This window comes from Panulirus ornatus, chromosome 57 (genome assembly GCF_036320965.1).
Source record: "Panulirus ornatus isolate Po-2019 chromosome 57, ASM3632096v1, whole genome shotgun sequence".
Classification (NCBI taxonomy): Eukaryota; Metazoa; Arthropoda; class Malacostraca; order Decapoda; family Palinuridae; genus Panulirus; species Panulirus ornatus.
In genome coordinates, this window is record NC_092280.1 from 5,498,114 (window position 1) to 5,513,525 (window position 15,412).

At 38.0% G+C, this 15,412-nt stretch overlaps 1 protein-coding gene across 1 annotated transcript; it reads left to right on the forward strand.

Annotated features, from left to right (window-relative positions):
- Nucleotides 1–278: 278 nt before the first annotated feature.
- On the forward strand, nucleotides 279–14,919 carry LOC139766127 (mitogen-activated protein kinase kinase kinase 9-like). Its single transcript, XM_071694357.1, has 3 exons — nucleotides 279–1,156; nucleotides 8,213–8,389; nucleotides 10,366–14,919. The coding sequence occupies exons 1-3, from the start codon at nucleotides 1,022–1,024 to the stop codon at nucleotides 10,849–10,851; spliced, it is 798 nt and encodes a 265-aa protein (XP_071550458.1). The 5' UTR covers nucleotides 279–1,021; the 3' UTR covers nucleotides 10,852–14,919.
- Nucleotides 14,920–15,412: the final 493 nt, after the last annotated feature.

Here is a 15,412-nt window from a genome sequence, read left to right on the forward strand (position 1 = left end):
CTTATATCTTACCCTTGTCACTTTGCATTATCATAACAACTTACTGAATCGTTACCGCTGTTCTGATAAGTCTGTCCTTGAAAGAATCGGTTACATTTTTATGGACATTTCATCACCATAGGACCTGTTTCTTTAAACGTATATGATTAGTGGGAAATCACTGCAATTTAGAGGATAAATGATCCTAAAAAAAAAAAGAGGGGGGAACTGTGCGACCCTGGTGAGCTTGGATAAGTTGGCAGACCTGGGTTGGCAGCGAAGGTCATTGTTGAAGAAAATGGCCGTAGTCGAGCTGTGGATGTTGTGGTGGGATGACGTGACGGCGGCTTTCTCTCCTAACTTATTGATTCCACACCTATGACGCCCTTACCAGATATTTGTTGTGCATAAGGCATATGTTCGGTGTATTACGTATTCGATGAGTGATGCTTGGTGATTGAAAAGTGTAGTGCATGGGAATTACAGGCGGTGAATATCGTATACTAAGATGAAGCAGAGAAGGGTAAAAGTCAGGTGGTTTGTGTAGGTGGGAGCTTAGGTTAATGTACCATCTGATGTCATGATGCTGCTTCGCTCAACATACCGCTAGCAAATCGGTGAGTTTGGAAATGGTCAAAAATCGTCAGTGAAAAGGTGACGCAAGCCTTTGTGTTGGTGCAGTGAGGCAAAGCTCGTTGTTAAATGAGTGAGGAGTCGAAGTGGTCCTGCCTTGCCCAGCCTGGTGTGGGGCTTGGCCAGAAGTGGGGCTAATTGGTTCCGGCATTTCTGTAGCATCTCAGCCTGCATATTACCTTCTGCCATGCAAGACTTGGCCCAAAGCTCATGCCCAGCCTGTGTCCTGTACCTTTGAGCAGCACGGGCCGATAGCAGCCTGTCACCGAGGCTGCACAGGAGACTCGAATTGCATGGGAATTCGTCCATTTCCTCCCGAAGTAGCAGTGCTTGACCCCCTAATGGGTGGGAAGTGGGGAATGCGTGCGGGGGAGGCCGGGGGACCACCATCCATCACCGCTCAAGACCCATGTCTCCAGTAGAGCCGCCGGGCCCCATGGAGACCAAGCGGAAGAAGGCAGCGGCTCTGGAGAATGGCGATGACTATGGCTGCTCCAAATCCTCTGGTGCCTCCCAGCACACCTCGTCCTCTTCAAGTGCCCAGGTCAGTTCGAAAATCGGACATGGCTGGACTCCTACGTCAGCCATAGTTTAAACCTGATTGTTATGGATTTTCAGTTAATTTCTCTATTCTTACATTGTCAAGGATGTAAAGACTTGAAGGACTTCATTTTGAAGTATATGTATTTTTTTTTTTTGAAGATGGTTGAAATTTATAGATGCCACCCAAAAAAGTTTCCCTGCTTGAGGATTTACAGTGATTTTGTAGTTATCTAGATTATGTTGCAGTGGGGAAAAATAATCCTCATGTGTTGGTTAGACTTTACCAATGTTGGTATGATAACCTGCGCGAAGACTTACCCCTTAGGGTTGATGGGTTGTATAGACATAGCTATATATGTCCTTATGTGTGGCAGGTGCTGAGTCACCAGAATGAGTAGAGTCTAAATGACTGGGAATTAGAGAGAAGTATTAAACAAATATTGACGAAAGTTCTATCACTGGATTCTAATTTTGGAATATTGATTTTGGTCATGTGTTCAAGAAAACAAAAGACTGGCATAATGTGATTTGAAGTTTTTATTCTAAGTATGGTGATGGACATGCTGTGAAGATCAGGGAAAGTGTGGTTGTAATGCAAAAGTAATTGAAACAAGTCATAGAAATTGGTGAAACTTTTGAAAACCTCATCTGACACCTCTAGGCAGCTTAGATATACTTTATTTTCATTTTTATTTGAAAAATGTGTTTTACAGCAGTTGCATGTTTACATTTATTTTTAATGCAAAGTGTATTCGATCACACACTTTCCAATACACATTCTTCACTATCTGGCGTGAAGTAGCACATGACAGTACTGTTGGTATATTTCAACAATAAAACTGAAAATGAAAATAAATCTTTGCGAGGTCTATAATTTGTTTCATTTGCTTTGCATTAATGAAGGTAACATATTCCTTGGTCATCTTAGCCCTCTCCACAAGTGCATTACTAACGGTTATAACATTAGAAATAGGGCCTTGAAATGCACCCCAAAGGTCCTATGTTGTTCCTCAAACCGCATACTTTAATTGCAAAGTGAAGTCAATGATGGATTTATTCCAAATTTAGATTTGTCATGACATAAACACTTTTGGTGTTATAGTGCTGTACATGGGGTACTGCTGTCTCCAGTCTAGTCACTTATCAACATAGATTCCATGTATGTTGTAAAATCTATTGGCTGGCTGTAGATGATGATGCGAAGGGTTCAGTAATCGAAACAGTGTGGATAAGAGGAGCCAAACTTGTTGTACCAGCATATATGGTCTTAGAATTGTATTTAACACTGATGAAGGCATTAAAGATTATCCACATGATGCTAAAAACATTACATTGATGACAATATTGACCTTAGTAGGTGATAGGCCTGAAGCCCAAATAACCAGACAGCCGATGGCTTGGATGGTGTAGTAACCATTTAGTAAGCAAAGGGGATAAGCGTGTGTCTTTCTGAGGGACTTGAACCTTTGATGCTTGTTCACAACGCTGGTGTATCTCAAACCTGCCCTGTCGTGCTTGCCCACCTCTTGGTGCACGTTGCAATCATACCACCCATATACTGCTAAAATTTTTGATGTCCTCAGAATGAGGAGAGTGCTGGGTAAGTTTATCAGATAAGTCAGGGAAACATCTGATTTATATAAATAAGAAAGTGAAGTGGAATGTACAGTGTTAATGAGAGTGAGATGGACACAGTGGTGAGAACAGGAGGTGGGCCTGGTTATATATTCACACAGACAGAACATCATTTTTAAAGATGTATATGGCATATCAGACTGCTGTGGTCTGCTAGACAGCTTCAGTCTTGAAATACCAATCGTAGCATCTTATTTAAGGGAAGTAACAGTATGCTTGGTATATATAAAAGTAATTGATTATTGTCTTTTCTGTGTAACTTATATATTCTGTATGAATCAATATCAACATTTGAGGAAGCTGTGCTATTCTAAACAAGAGAGTATTATATGAATGTTCTTCACTGAGGAAGGCACCAAATATATCTGAAGGTATTTACTGTAGTCATTAAATGAAGACCCATCATCAACAAGCAAAGTGAATTTGGTCTAAGTGATACTGACTTTTTATGACAGAAACTCCACTCATTGATGGTAAAGTTGTACTGTAATAGTCCTCATTGATGCCGGGCCTTAAATGGGTAAAGGGAGAAAAGTTTGGTGAGAAAGTTTGAAGACATGGTAGATGCAGCCAGCATACAGATTTTAAATACTGTATGACAGAAAATGCTTAATGGGGCCTCATGAGTGGAAAACTCTTTGTCCATACAGTGCAAATAGGTAATTATTAAGCAAGATATGCAGTCTTGACAATGAAGGCATATGGTTCTAGGAATGACTTAGACATTTAGAATTATGGATGTCAGTAGCTACCCCTCTAGGCAGCAGCTGTGTACAACCTAATGCTGAAGAGTCTCTTATTTAAGTTAGGACCTAGAAATAACATACTGTATGGTAACTCGTTAGGATAAAGCAGGACTCCTTTACATGTACCGTTTGTCTGACTGTTTGAAAAAAATTAGGCTGTAACATTTCGTAACATTATGTAGGATGTATTAATGTCCATAAATCCTGCCTCAAGGCAGAGATAGCCGATTCAAGAAATTTGATTTTGTTTGACATACCGGCAGTGAAAACAAAATGAAATAGAGACATACTAGGTAAATACCTGAGTATGTGGTAAAGTCCTTAGGGGTCTTCTACCCCTTCCAGGCTGTTGGGTTGGGTTGATTGTCAACCAAGGTGTTGGAAACTGCAGGCTCACATAACCTTCACAGCCAGGCACATGTAGTACATTAGGTAGAAGCATATAAAACACTGCACTAGAGTTGCCCCTTGGCATTGGCCTACTAAGGGTGTGGCACTAAAGGGTAAGAATCAGCACTTGAGTTTACCAGTTACATGGAGACTTTGGCCGTAGCCACCCCCTGAGGGAGTTCCCAAAGGGAACAGGCATCAGAGATGGATAGATCACAGCTTTGGATTTCTTTATAAAGTTTTCCATTCCTTGCATCATACTTCAAAGTGTAAGTGGATAGCCATGCCTTCTAGGCTTTTCTAGAGATAGATAATGATACACCTCTCATCTGCACTCCAGGAGTTTGATCTTGGAGATTTCGGCCATTTCCAATAAGTTAGTTCCTCTACCATATTACTGTTGGACATGAAAGATATCTGAACACCTTTTAATTCTGTAATTTCATCTTCCTTGTAGGGCAGTTAGAACAAAGTGATGTTAGATTTATGAAAGATTTAGCCCCTTGAATAGTATCATCATTGGTTTCCTTGTCCTGAAAGTTCTCAAGATCCAGCCCATCGTCCTTCTGGTGAAGGTAACTGTTGTTTTATATGCTGAAGGTTGGTCGTTAGATATTATTACTCCAAGATCTTTTACATTATTCACCTGGTTTATGGTAGCAATTGTATTTATTGAGTGATCTGTACTTTTTTATTTCTTCATTTTACTATATTGAAGTTGAATCTTATTCTCAGTGAAAAGCCTGTTGCCCTTGGTGGTCCAGTGAAAAACTTTGTTTGTCCCTTTGCAGACTTTCAGCTTCATATGTTAATATGATTTACATATTCTTGTATCATCAGCAAAGAATGACATGAAGCTGTGGTTCATGCTTGCATCAGCATCATATACAAGAATTAAGAATGTGAGGGGTGCAAGTACAGTTCTTTGAGGGACAGAGCTAATTAATGTGGAGGCATTGGAGATAGCATGGTTAACAACTACATGTTGCAGTCTGTTCATTAAAAAGTTATTTATCCATCTTCCAAGTTTTATGACCTAACTGCAATGAATGGGTTAGATATGGAATATTCATGGAACAAAAGTTCGCAGATGGCACCATTATCATTAAGGAGCCCACATCCTTACCTTAGTAGCCAAACACTCATTGATTGTAAAGTAGGGTGTGGTAGTGCATGCGTTTGCTTTTTCGAAAACTCTTGGAGCCTTTCTGCCTCCAACTGCATTATATTTTCAAATCCATCAACCATGGTGGGATTGCATAGTAAGCAAAGAAGGATTAGACTTTGTTAATATACACATGCATGTAGATTTAGCTCTGATCCATCGTGTAACTCCAGGATAAGTTAATGAAAACATATGTCATTTTCTTTTAACGTTCCATTGTCATTACAATAGCAGTATAATGTAGTGATTGTTGAACTTGTGGTAGTAGAGGCTGGAATTTACTTGGAGTAGTCCACAGCTTGTGCTGGACCTAAGCTGCTGCTTTGGGTCCATGGTCAATCAAGCTGTTGGAAACCACAACCTGCAAGCTTATGAAACTACCACAACCTGGCTGGTTTGGTACGCTCTGTGATTACTTATTCAGATCCTTCTTGAATTTCTCCATTCTGTATCCCATACTGTTTCTAATGGGTGTAGGCAATGTGTTGAATATTGTGCTCCAGTCTTTTGTTAATTGCACCTTTTATTTTTATGGGTAACATTTTACAGTCTTCCATGCCTGTCATGCTTACAAGATATAATTTTTGATTGAAAGCTGGGGACCATACTTTCTAGAATTTCCCAAGCACATACAGTACGACAGTGTTACATTTACAGTGCTTTGTTGTATTCTGTGTTTTCACTAACATATGTTATATGGATAAGTGAAACCTGTTATCAGGAGGGTTTACATTCCAGACTAGATATTCCCCCAATCTAATTCTTATGTATAGACTATACGTGAAACAGCTTGCCATCAGTATATCACACTGTCACTGTCATTATGTAATTAATTACCTATTTGTAATTATTTGCACTGTACAGTGAGGGAGTTTTACACTTGTGGGGCCTTGTCTTTTGAACAAAAATCTGCTATCATGCATTTGAAATTTATGCATGCTGTCTGCTTTAGCTACGTCATTAGTCATTCTGTTCCATTTGTCCAATACTCGTGCTGTATAATTACTTCTTACATCTTTTTTAACAAGTTGCTCAAATACTTTCATGTTATGTCCTTTGGTTCCTGTGACCTTATATCCCATAAAGAACTGTTCAGTCCATATCATTAATCTGTTTAAAATCTTAGAGGTCGTGATCAAGTCACCCCTATGTTCCAAGATGGTCAGATTTAAAGCCTTAACCCTTTCCATGTAATTTAGCTCTCTTAAGTCTAGTAATTCTTGCCCTTCTCTGTACCATCTCTGTTAGCTCATTGTGCTTCTTTAGGTGTGTTGACCAAACTTGTGAAGCATATTCTAGTTTTGGTCTTTTCTAGGGTATGAGTGGCTTGCAAATTATTTCCTTATCCATATACTTGAAAGCTATTGCCAACAAACAGTTTTGTCTCCTTAATTACGGTCTCCTTTAGGATAATGTCTGCTTCCAAGTCCTTGTATGCACAATCCTAAAGCTTATTTCCAGGTAGATAATCATACTGAGGCCCTCATTCACTTTGTTTCATCCTTATTACTTTACATTTGCTTGGGTTGAATTTCATCATCCATGCATTAGACAAATTTTTGAGTCTGTTTTAGGTCTTCTTGTAAGCTAATGCATTCCTACCGACTTTTCACTTTACATATGACTTTTGCATCATATGCAAAAGTGGAAGTTAGACTCTGATTCTGCAACTGTTGCCATTTCTTCCTGAAAATGCTGTTGATGTAAGTTTGAGGTTGGTGGTGGTGGTGGAGTAAGATGGGGTGAAGTGAATGGTTTGTCAAGCCTTCCAAATGGTTTATCCATTTCAGTATGTGATATTTACATGTTGATCTTTTTAACCATAATTTTTTTTATGCCTCACCATTTCCTGCATTAGTGAGATAGTGCAGGAAGCAGACGAAGAAAGGCTTTTTATGTCCATGTCCAGTTTCTAGCCCCTTATTGACACCTAGGCCCCACAGACTTCTCCATGGTTTTCTTGGGCTGCTTCATATGCCCTTCTTCAGTCCACTGATGGCATGTCACCTCCTGCATATTGTATAGCTCCAATTTACTGTATCCCATGCAAACCTTTCACTCCTGCATGCTCAGGTCCCAAGCACTCATAATATTTTTCTCTCCATCAACTAAGTTGTTGGAAGCTGTGGGCTGCAGGCCCATGTGATCATATTTGATTCAACCAGCATTATGCCTGTAAACTGCAGAAATTTTATTTGATTCCTTTGGATGAGAATTTTGTGAAAGCTGCATTGTTATTGTTAATGATTGAAATTAGAATAATCAAGTATTTGATATTAGAATTAGAATAATGAAGTATTTGATTGTTAGTTATATTACCAGTATGGTACTCAAAGTATGATCCAAACTTTCTCACACTGAGTAGCTTCCTTTATGTCTTTTTTTTGTAGTTACGCCCACCAGATTATCATTATTTTTCAATCAAACTGTCACATATATGTTTCCAATGATGCCCTAAATAGTTTTCCATTGGGTAGAGTGACTTTGATTGCTCAGTTATAAAATGAAATATTAAATTATTTTTTTCACTAACATGTATTTCAATATTCTGTACATGTACAGTTTCCATAAAAAAAGGAGAAAATTTTAGATAGGTAGTGTTTGTAGTACCAATTCTCTTTATTTAGATAGCTTGCTCTGGTACCAAGCTGTGCTGTTCCTCCTCTGATCAGTCAAGCTGTTTGGAGCATTAGCATGCATACCCACTACAACCTGGCTGATCAGATACACTTCGTTGTGCTTATTTTGTAAGTACTTTTTGCTTATATTGGAGAGTGTTTTCTGTCCCTTCAGCTCACTCTGTAACCAAGCATCCTTGGCAAGGGCTTGGTCTAATAGATGTCTTGATGCTTCATGTCAGATTTGGTCACTATATTTTGTGCATCCTGGCAGGTCAGGTAAACCATTAAGGAAGCTGTCCTTTTAATTCTTAATTTTTCTTATGGTGGTCCTTCCCTTAAGTTTTTACATCAGCCATTAACATTAGATCAAGTGTAGGCCCCTAACATATGTGTTATTCTCTTAAATGTTTCCTTCATTATTGATATCAAATTTGGATATGATAATGATTTTTATTTTAACATTTGGTCCATAGTTTGATCATTCCCCTTTTCTTGCTCAGGCATCGGTGGAGCATGCAAGTCAAAATCAGACAACTGTGTGTACAACCCTCTATGACTACGAGGCACAGGGAGATGATGAACTCAGCTTACGGCATGGAGAGATCATTGAAGTTCTCAGCCAGGATGTCAAGATCTCGGGCGATGAAGGCTGGTGGACTGGGAAGATCAATGGGAAGGTTTGTAAACATATAAAGATTACTTTTATCCTTTAATATCTTACATTTTTCTGCCTCAAGCATCTTGTTTTTGGTTGTTTATATTATAATGGAGTCTTCATGGGCTAGGAACTTGAGTATTAGACATGTTTTTCTTTTTTTTCTTTCATATGTTTCTGCTATTTCCCACATAGGTGAGGTTGTGTTAGAAGGAGATTAATGAGCCTTAGAGGAAAAACATCTTCACCTAGCTCCTCCCTTTGTTTCTCTCTTTTGGAAAATTTTACTGGAGGGGAAGATTTCCTGCCCTCTGCTCACACCCATTGTTGCTTTCATTGGCATGACGTTGGCAGTATTCTGTCTCCCTAATCCCCAGTGAACATGATTTCAAAGATTTGGCCACCTCTGATATCACAGTAGTAACCCCTAAGAACTAGATGGTTTTGGGTCCCCCTTGATATCCTTTCCTCATATGTAGGTGTTAAGTTCCTCCAGAAACATTATATAATTAACCTCATAATCACAATGTTATTCTTCCCACTATCACAGCATAGTGGTTGTATGTTTCCTTTTGTGTCACTCAGTCTATATTTCTTGTTTTATTACCCATTTGTGTATATAGGTCAGGAGTTTTCTATTACTGGAGTCCCATCCCTTAACCTCATAATTCTTTTAAGTTCTGTAAGGTTTTCAGTACTTTAATCATTTGCTACTTCTTTACTTTGTCATTCCACAACAGTGCTGCTATATGTGTTTTGACACATCCTTATTATTTGATTTTTCCCTAACTTTTTCTAATGCTGTCTAGTTGTAGCATTTCACAATTTGAAGAAATAGTCCTGCTAACATAAGTATAACCCAAGTAGAATATGAAGCTGGTCCTCTTGTTTCTCCTGAATCTTTTACACTTTAGTGTTGGCACTTGATGAGTTTCTCTTCTTCCTTCATAAGCTATCATTCATAATTGTAGCCTTATTCTTGTTTTTGAACCTCTGTAGCTCTCACATATGTTACCTTGAGAGCCTAAGCTTAGGTTTTATAAAAGTGCATCAGGAACATCATGAATATTTTTTCCTTTTACCAAGATGCAGTTTTGACAAATTCCATATTTGCATCCCAAATAATCACCCTAACATGATTCTCTAGGTATAAGTCATATCTTTTGTGAACCTTAATAGATTGATTCTGATGTCTTATCCTGATCACTTGCAAATATTAACTCTGCCTGCTTGTTAGCACATAATCCAGTAATCCTGCTCGCCCATCTGAACCTATTCATGCACCTTTCTGAGAACCTTATAGTATTTCTAAATGCCTACCGTTTTCCAGGACATAGCTCCATATAATGGGAAGGTAAGGGATACCTCCTGTAATTGCCTTTCCTCTTTCATGTGTGCATACAAAGTTATAATGCATACCACCTTCCCTTTGCTGTTCGAACTTGGAACTGTAGATGTTAAATTGCTGATGTAACAGTACTTTACATGTGTGGAATTAAACAGATATTATGGTTGTTGGCTTATTGCTATAAATACCTTAGATAAGATAAAGTTATAAATGATAGAATTTTTTTTTCCTCCTTTACAATGCAAGAGACTAACTTGTTAGCACAATATTATTTTGAATGTTCATTAGATGCTTAAATGAATAAAGTATTGTCAGGGGCGAAATGGGGAAAAAGAGAGGATACAAAATGTAAACCCAATCCCCTGATGGTGATGTGCCTCATTTTGTGTGATAATGCTGCTAGTGCATTATTGCTCTGTCATTTACTTAGACTGATGTATTTTGTCCCCAACAGATATAACACTATTTCTGATGAAACACAAGCTGGTACCTTTTTATAAATATTTCATACATCATTCATTATAAGTGTGATAGTTTTCTCTTAATGTAATTTCCTTTATTCTTTACTTTATTCCCTTTGTTAATTCTGGAAGCTGAACTATTTAATCTGATATACTGATTTGTAACAGTTTACTTTCATTATTTTTCAGGTTGGCATCTTCCCCTCCAATTTTGTGGCAGAAGTCCAGAACATTAAAGATGTGGAACCAGTTGAAATTGACTTCAACGAACTGGAATTGGAAGAGGTGATTGGGGTAGGGGGTTTTGGCAAGGTGTATCGAGGCACGTGGAGAGGCCTGGAAGTAGCAGTTAAGGCAGCAAGGCAGGATCCAGATGAGGATATCAGTGTCACCATTGAAAATGTACGGCAAGAGGCTAAACTGTTTTGGCTCCTAAAACATGAAAACATTGTTGCATTAAAGGGGGTATGTCTCGTTGAGCCTAACTTATGTCTAGTGATGGAATATGCTAGGGGAGGCTCCTTGAATCGTGTTCTTCAACAGAGGAAAGCTATAGGCCCTTCTGTGCTAACAGACTGGGCAATCCAGATTGCACGCGGAATGAACTACCTCCACAATCAAGCCCCTGTGAGAATTATTCACAGAGACCTCAAATCTTCCAATGGTAAGTATTGATACATCTTGATTTGGAATAGAATCAGAATGACAGAATGATAAACAAGCTAAGAAAAATATTAATGGTATTGTGATGCAAAGGCATGCATGGAATAGAGCAAATTGGAGTGAAATGATACATGAGGAGGAATGTGCTGTCATTTGGTTAAGCCAGAGCACATGGAATGGTTAGGGGAAACTGACGAAAGATCTGTAGGGCTTGGCTGTGAATAAATGGGCTTAGGATTCTGTGCATTATACTTGACAACTAGTTAGTGAATGTAACTAAATAAGTGCCATTTCTTTGCCTGCTTTAGGCATTGCCTCACTAATGTGGGAAACGGCTGAGGAGTTTGAAAAGAATTGACTGCAACAAGATAGCTAATATTATTTAACAAATGGTTTTTGTTTTTACTCTGTAAATAATGTATTAGAAACTACTTTCATAGAATTCAACATTTGTATTGATTTGTGTGTTTGTATAAGCATGTACTAATTAGATATGTATGTTTAGATGAACTAGTATGTATATTATATAGCTACCAGTATTCATAATTTAGAAATTCATGATGGTCTTTATGTCAATGTGTAATGTATAAGAACAGTAGTAGTACTGTATTACATTGTAGATGGTAGAAGATGATAAGCAGATATTGTTAAACATCCTGTTTGTACTGTCTGTTTACTACACTTAGTTACAGGAATGATACACAGCATACAGACTCCATGCATTCTTTTTAAAAATGCATGTACAGTGGAATATTTTGACGTGTTTGTGTTAAGGGTCTAAGAAATTTAAAAACTAATTGGAAATGGTATGAGAAGGAATCGAAATATACATGAAAAGGCGTGTAACTGTCTAAGCAAAGAATACATCTTTAGGTTTTTTTTTAAAAACATTTGCTTTGCTCTAAAAGGTATACCCTTTTTAAGCATACTTAGATTTTTTATACATTCTTATATACAGAATGTACAGAGGAACCCAGAAAACTTTGAAGATCTTCTGATGATTTAATCTAATACACCGGATAAAGTTTGACACTCAGTATTGTAACATAACGAGAAAATATAACACTGATCAACTGTAGCACACTAATGAATGATAGAATAGGGAATAACTTCTATAAGAGGGGACGCAGTGGTAGCATTGCTTAATTAACAAACATCATCTACCTAATTTAATTAAGTTAGAGTGTGATGACCACTGCTGGAACTGTTAATGAACCAGTATCACTCATCTGAACGACTAAGGGTTTGATGACAGTCAGTATGTTTGATCTTGGAATGTCAGTGCCTAGCAAGATACAATCTCTAACAAACTGATGAAACAAGGAGCAAGTAAATGTATTGAATCTCAGATCCAAGGCAAGCATTGACAGTAAGTGGAAGCCATCTTAACTGGATCTGAGGCAAGCAATGGCAGTGAGCGAAAGCTTAGTATAGCTTATTTGGAGAATTTTCCCTAGAGTAGGCCTTTGGAATCACTAACAAAATTCCACCAACCAGCGTGGTGGAGTGTCAGGAAATATTGACAACAGCACAGCTTGTGTGATAAGGTGTCATGCAGGATAGCTTTGGTGATGACAAGATAATGACACTATAGAAGTTGACATTGGCTGAACACAGCAGGGTGCAAATGGGTGACCTGGGCTGGCTGCTGGAGATGCAGAATAGCCTGACATAGTGAGTGAGGGTGGGGTTTGTAGCTGGTGTTTTTATTGTGGATGGCTGTTGCTTATGTTTCATGAAAGGATGCTGCAGCATTTCTGCCTTATTATGTTTTGGATACATGATATGGAAAAGTGTGTTTTTACCCATCATGTGGTGCGAATATGAATCCATGGATTGCTGACTTCTCATTGGTTGATGCACTTGGCCTCGAAAGTATATATACTTTTACCCACTGTGTACATAATATGTCAGGTTGACTCTTACCAAAATATTTTATGATAATTTAAATTACAGTACATATTCGTACCTAAATTCAGTTGGCTGTTTAATCCCTAAGATGCATGTAGACAACTTTTGACTGGTGATCCAGGTGACAGCAGAACATCTCACATTTATGGTAGAATTCATATTTAAAGAGAAAATTATGCACATAACCAGGTGAGGGTTGTTAGATGGGCTGAAGCATCCGTATTTGAGTCATATGGTGTATTGTATGTAAGGTACATGTTTTTGGTAGCTAATTTGAGTATAATTATGAGGAAGTATTTATTGTAAGTAAATTTGACAGTGTGAGAGATGAGAGAGACAAAAGAGATATGTTGACAATTTAAAAAGGATTGTGGTGTGATAGCAAAGTAATTAGTGTTTAGTAACTATGCTTTCAAGTCCTTCACATTCCTATCTCAGAGCTTCAGCTATTAGTTCTTTTATCTGTAAATAGCTACCTGATTCATGCAACTGGGGAATCAAAGGCAATTTGAAATAAACTAACTGCATTATTCCCTTGTGAATGGTCATCTGGAAAGCTTGCACCTGCCTTGCACAAGACTACACTGGTATCAGAATTAGGATTGCAAAAGAAAAGAGAAATAAAAGGAAAATGAACCGTATTTTGTGGAAAATTGTATGAAATATGAATGTGTTGTTGCACCATATACCTGAATAAAAAGATACTTGGGGCCAGTTGGAGGAAAACATTCTGTGATATTGTATGTTTACATCATCAAAAACTTATGTTAAAAATATCATTTTACCTCTGCAGTATTGGAATACTTTGCATTATTGCAATATATATAAATTTTTTCTTTGATTAATCCCCAATACAGAGGGAGAAATTCAGTGATCTTTGTGTAGGTTTTTAAATCCTCATGCATATACTGTTTGGAGAACTTAATACAGCAAACTGCGGTCGTCTCCAAAATGGGTAGATAGGTCTTTGGAATGATAGGTCAACCTAGAAGGCATGGTAAAACTTAACCATTTCACTGTTGCCCTTCCACAAGAGGTAAAGGAAAGGCCATAAAAATTCAACAGCTTATCCCTGATTATAAACCGTTGTCATGATAATTATTTTACCTTAAGGCTTTTGGGGATACCAACTTTCTCGTTATGCTGTAAAAATTTGTACTCATTAAACATAGGTAAATGTCAGTAGTTCTTGATATACGGCCCAGGGAAGGTGCCTTTGATGCATTCTTAATAGATTAAGGCCCTATGGATGCCCTCTTAGGCACAAGTTACATACAGTGAAAGTACTGCAGTAGCTTAGGGTGAAAATTGATGTGTATTTGTTGCACAACTAGCAGCTTACTCACACACTGTGAAGGCACTGTATTATCATGTTATACGTATAAAGAAATAGCCTTAGACTGTATCCTTCTCCATATGTGAGAAGTATACTACAGTTGCTCATTTATACATGTTAACATCTTTTTTTGCCTTATTGTGACTTAGGTTGGTGCCCATCAACTGGAATGTATGAGTTTGGTCTGTTGCTATTCCCAGAGCAGTGCTGCTTGATCTCATATCTGGCTTTCCCATACCTTCTTTCCTTCTATATCCAGCATCTTATTCCATCATTTTACATGATTTCATATCCATCAAGTTTGGCCAGTAGAGGTGGTGACTCCTTATGCCTGATCCCTACGGCCTTTCCATCCCCTCTTTCTATATCCATCACCTCACCCTTTCATTTATTCACCTATTCTTTTTCTTTTACCATACTTTCCTCTTCTTTCCCTTCTTTCCTTGTGCTCTTTTGTCATTTTGTATTTTCGAGACCAAGTCTACTATAGTTGTGATATTGGAATAATTAAGAAGTATTATTTTTTTTCATTTAGGACCCAAGCGAGTAGTACATAGTAGTGTATTTATGTAATGCAGGATTTCTGCACCTTGGAAGATCTAGCATAGGGTTCAGGGTTGAAATGCTTATCCCTTTCGTTTGGAAACCTTTGTCAATTCTCTGAAGAAATGCCTTTGGAAATTTTGTCTTTCTTAAGCTACCCTTTATTTAAACAAACAGATTTCACTCTGTTAGGGTAGCTGGGTCATGTCGTTCCAAACGAAAAGGCATCCATGCCCCTTTTGTCAGTTTGCAGAGACTACTGTTCAGCGAGATTGATTCCCCTAGGTGAATATATGCTCATGATCTGCTTTTTGTAATTTGGAATGGAATTGCAATTATATATAACTATAAGGATTGTTTTTACTGAAAAGAAGGGAAATTTGAGTGATTTTTGGCCAGCACATTTTATGTCTGTTGGCTTCGTTATCATTATCAAGATATGGCAAGGTCTCATAACAAGAGAAATGCTACAGCTGAGCACAGAGCTCACTTGTAGATAAACACTATAAACTCGTTGATAAACAACGTTTAGAGAGAAAACACTGATACATGTTTTGATGATAAGCCCCCCACACACGCATGAGTAAGTGGAATGTATACCGTATTGTAGGAAGAGGTTTCTAAATTTAGAAACCAATTTTGTGTTATATAAAACTAAGACATACTGATGGTACGCAGCAGTTAAGCTAGAGGCGTTGGAGATGTCGCTTATAGTGACCAGGCTTTTAGTTAAGCTAGAAGTATAGGGACTGTCACTTCTTGTTCACTTTAGGTGTCACTCAA

Coding starts and splice junctions, on each gene's coding strand:
- LOC139766127 (XM_071694357.1), top strand. CDS start 1,022: ATGTCTCCAGTAGAGCCGCCGGGCCCCATGGAGACCAAGCGGAAGAAG. Junction 1,157..8,212: donor CGTCCTCTTCAAGTGCCCAG/GTCAGTTCGAAA, acceptor TTTCTTGCTCAG/GCATCGGTGGAGCATGCAAG. Junction 8,390..10,365: donor CTGGGAAGATCAATGGGAAG/GTTTGTAAACAT, acceptor ATTATTTTTCAG/GTTGGCATCTTCCCCTCCAA.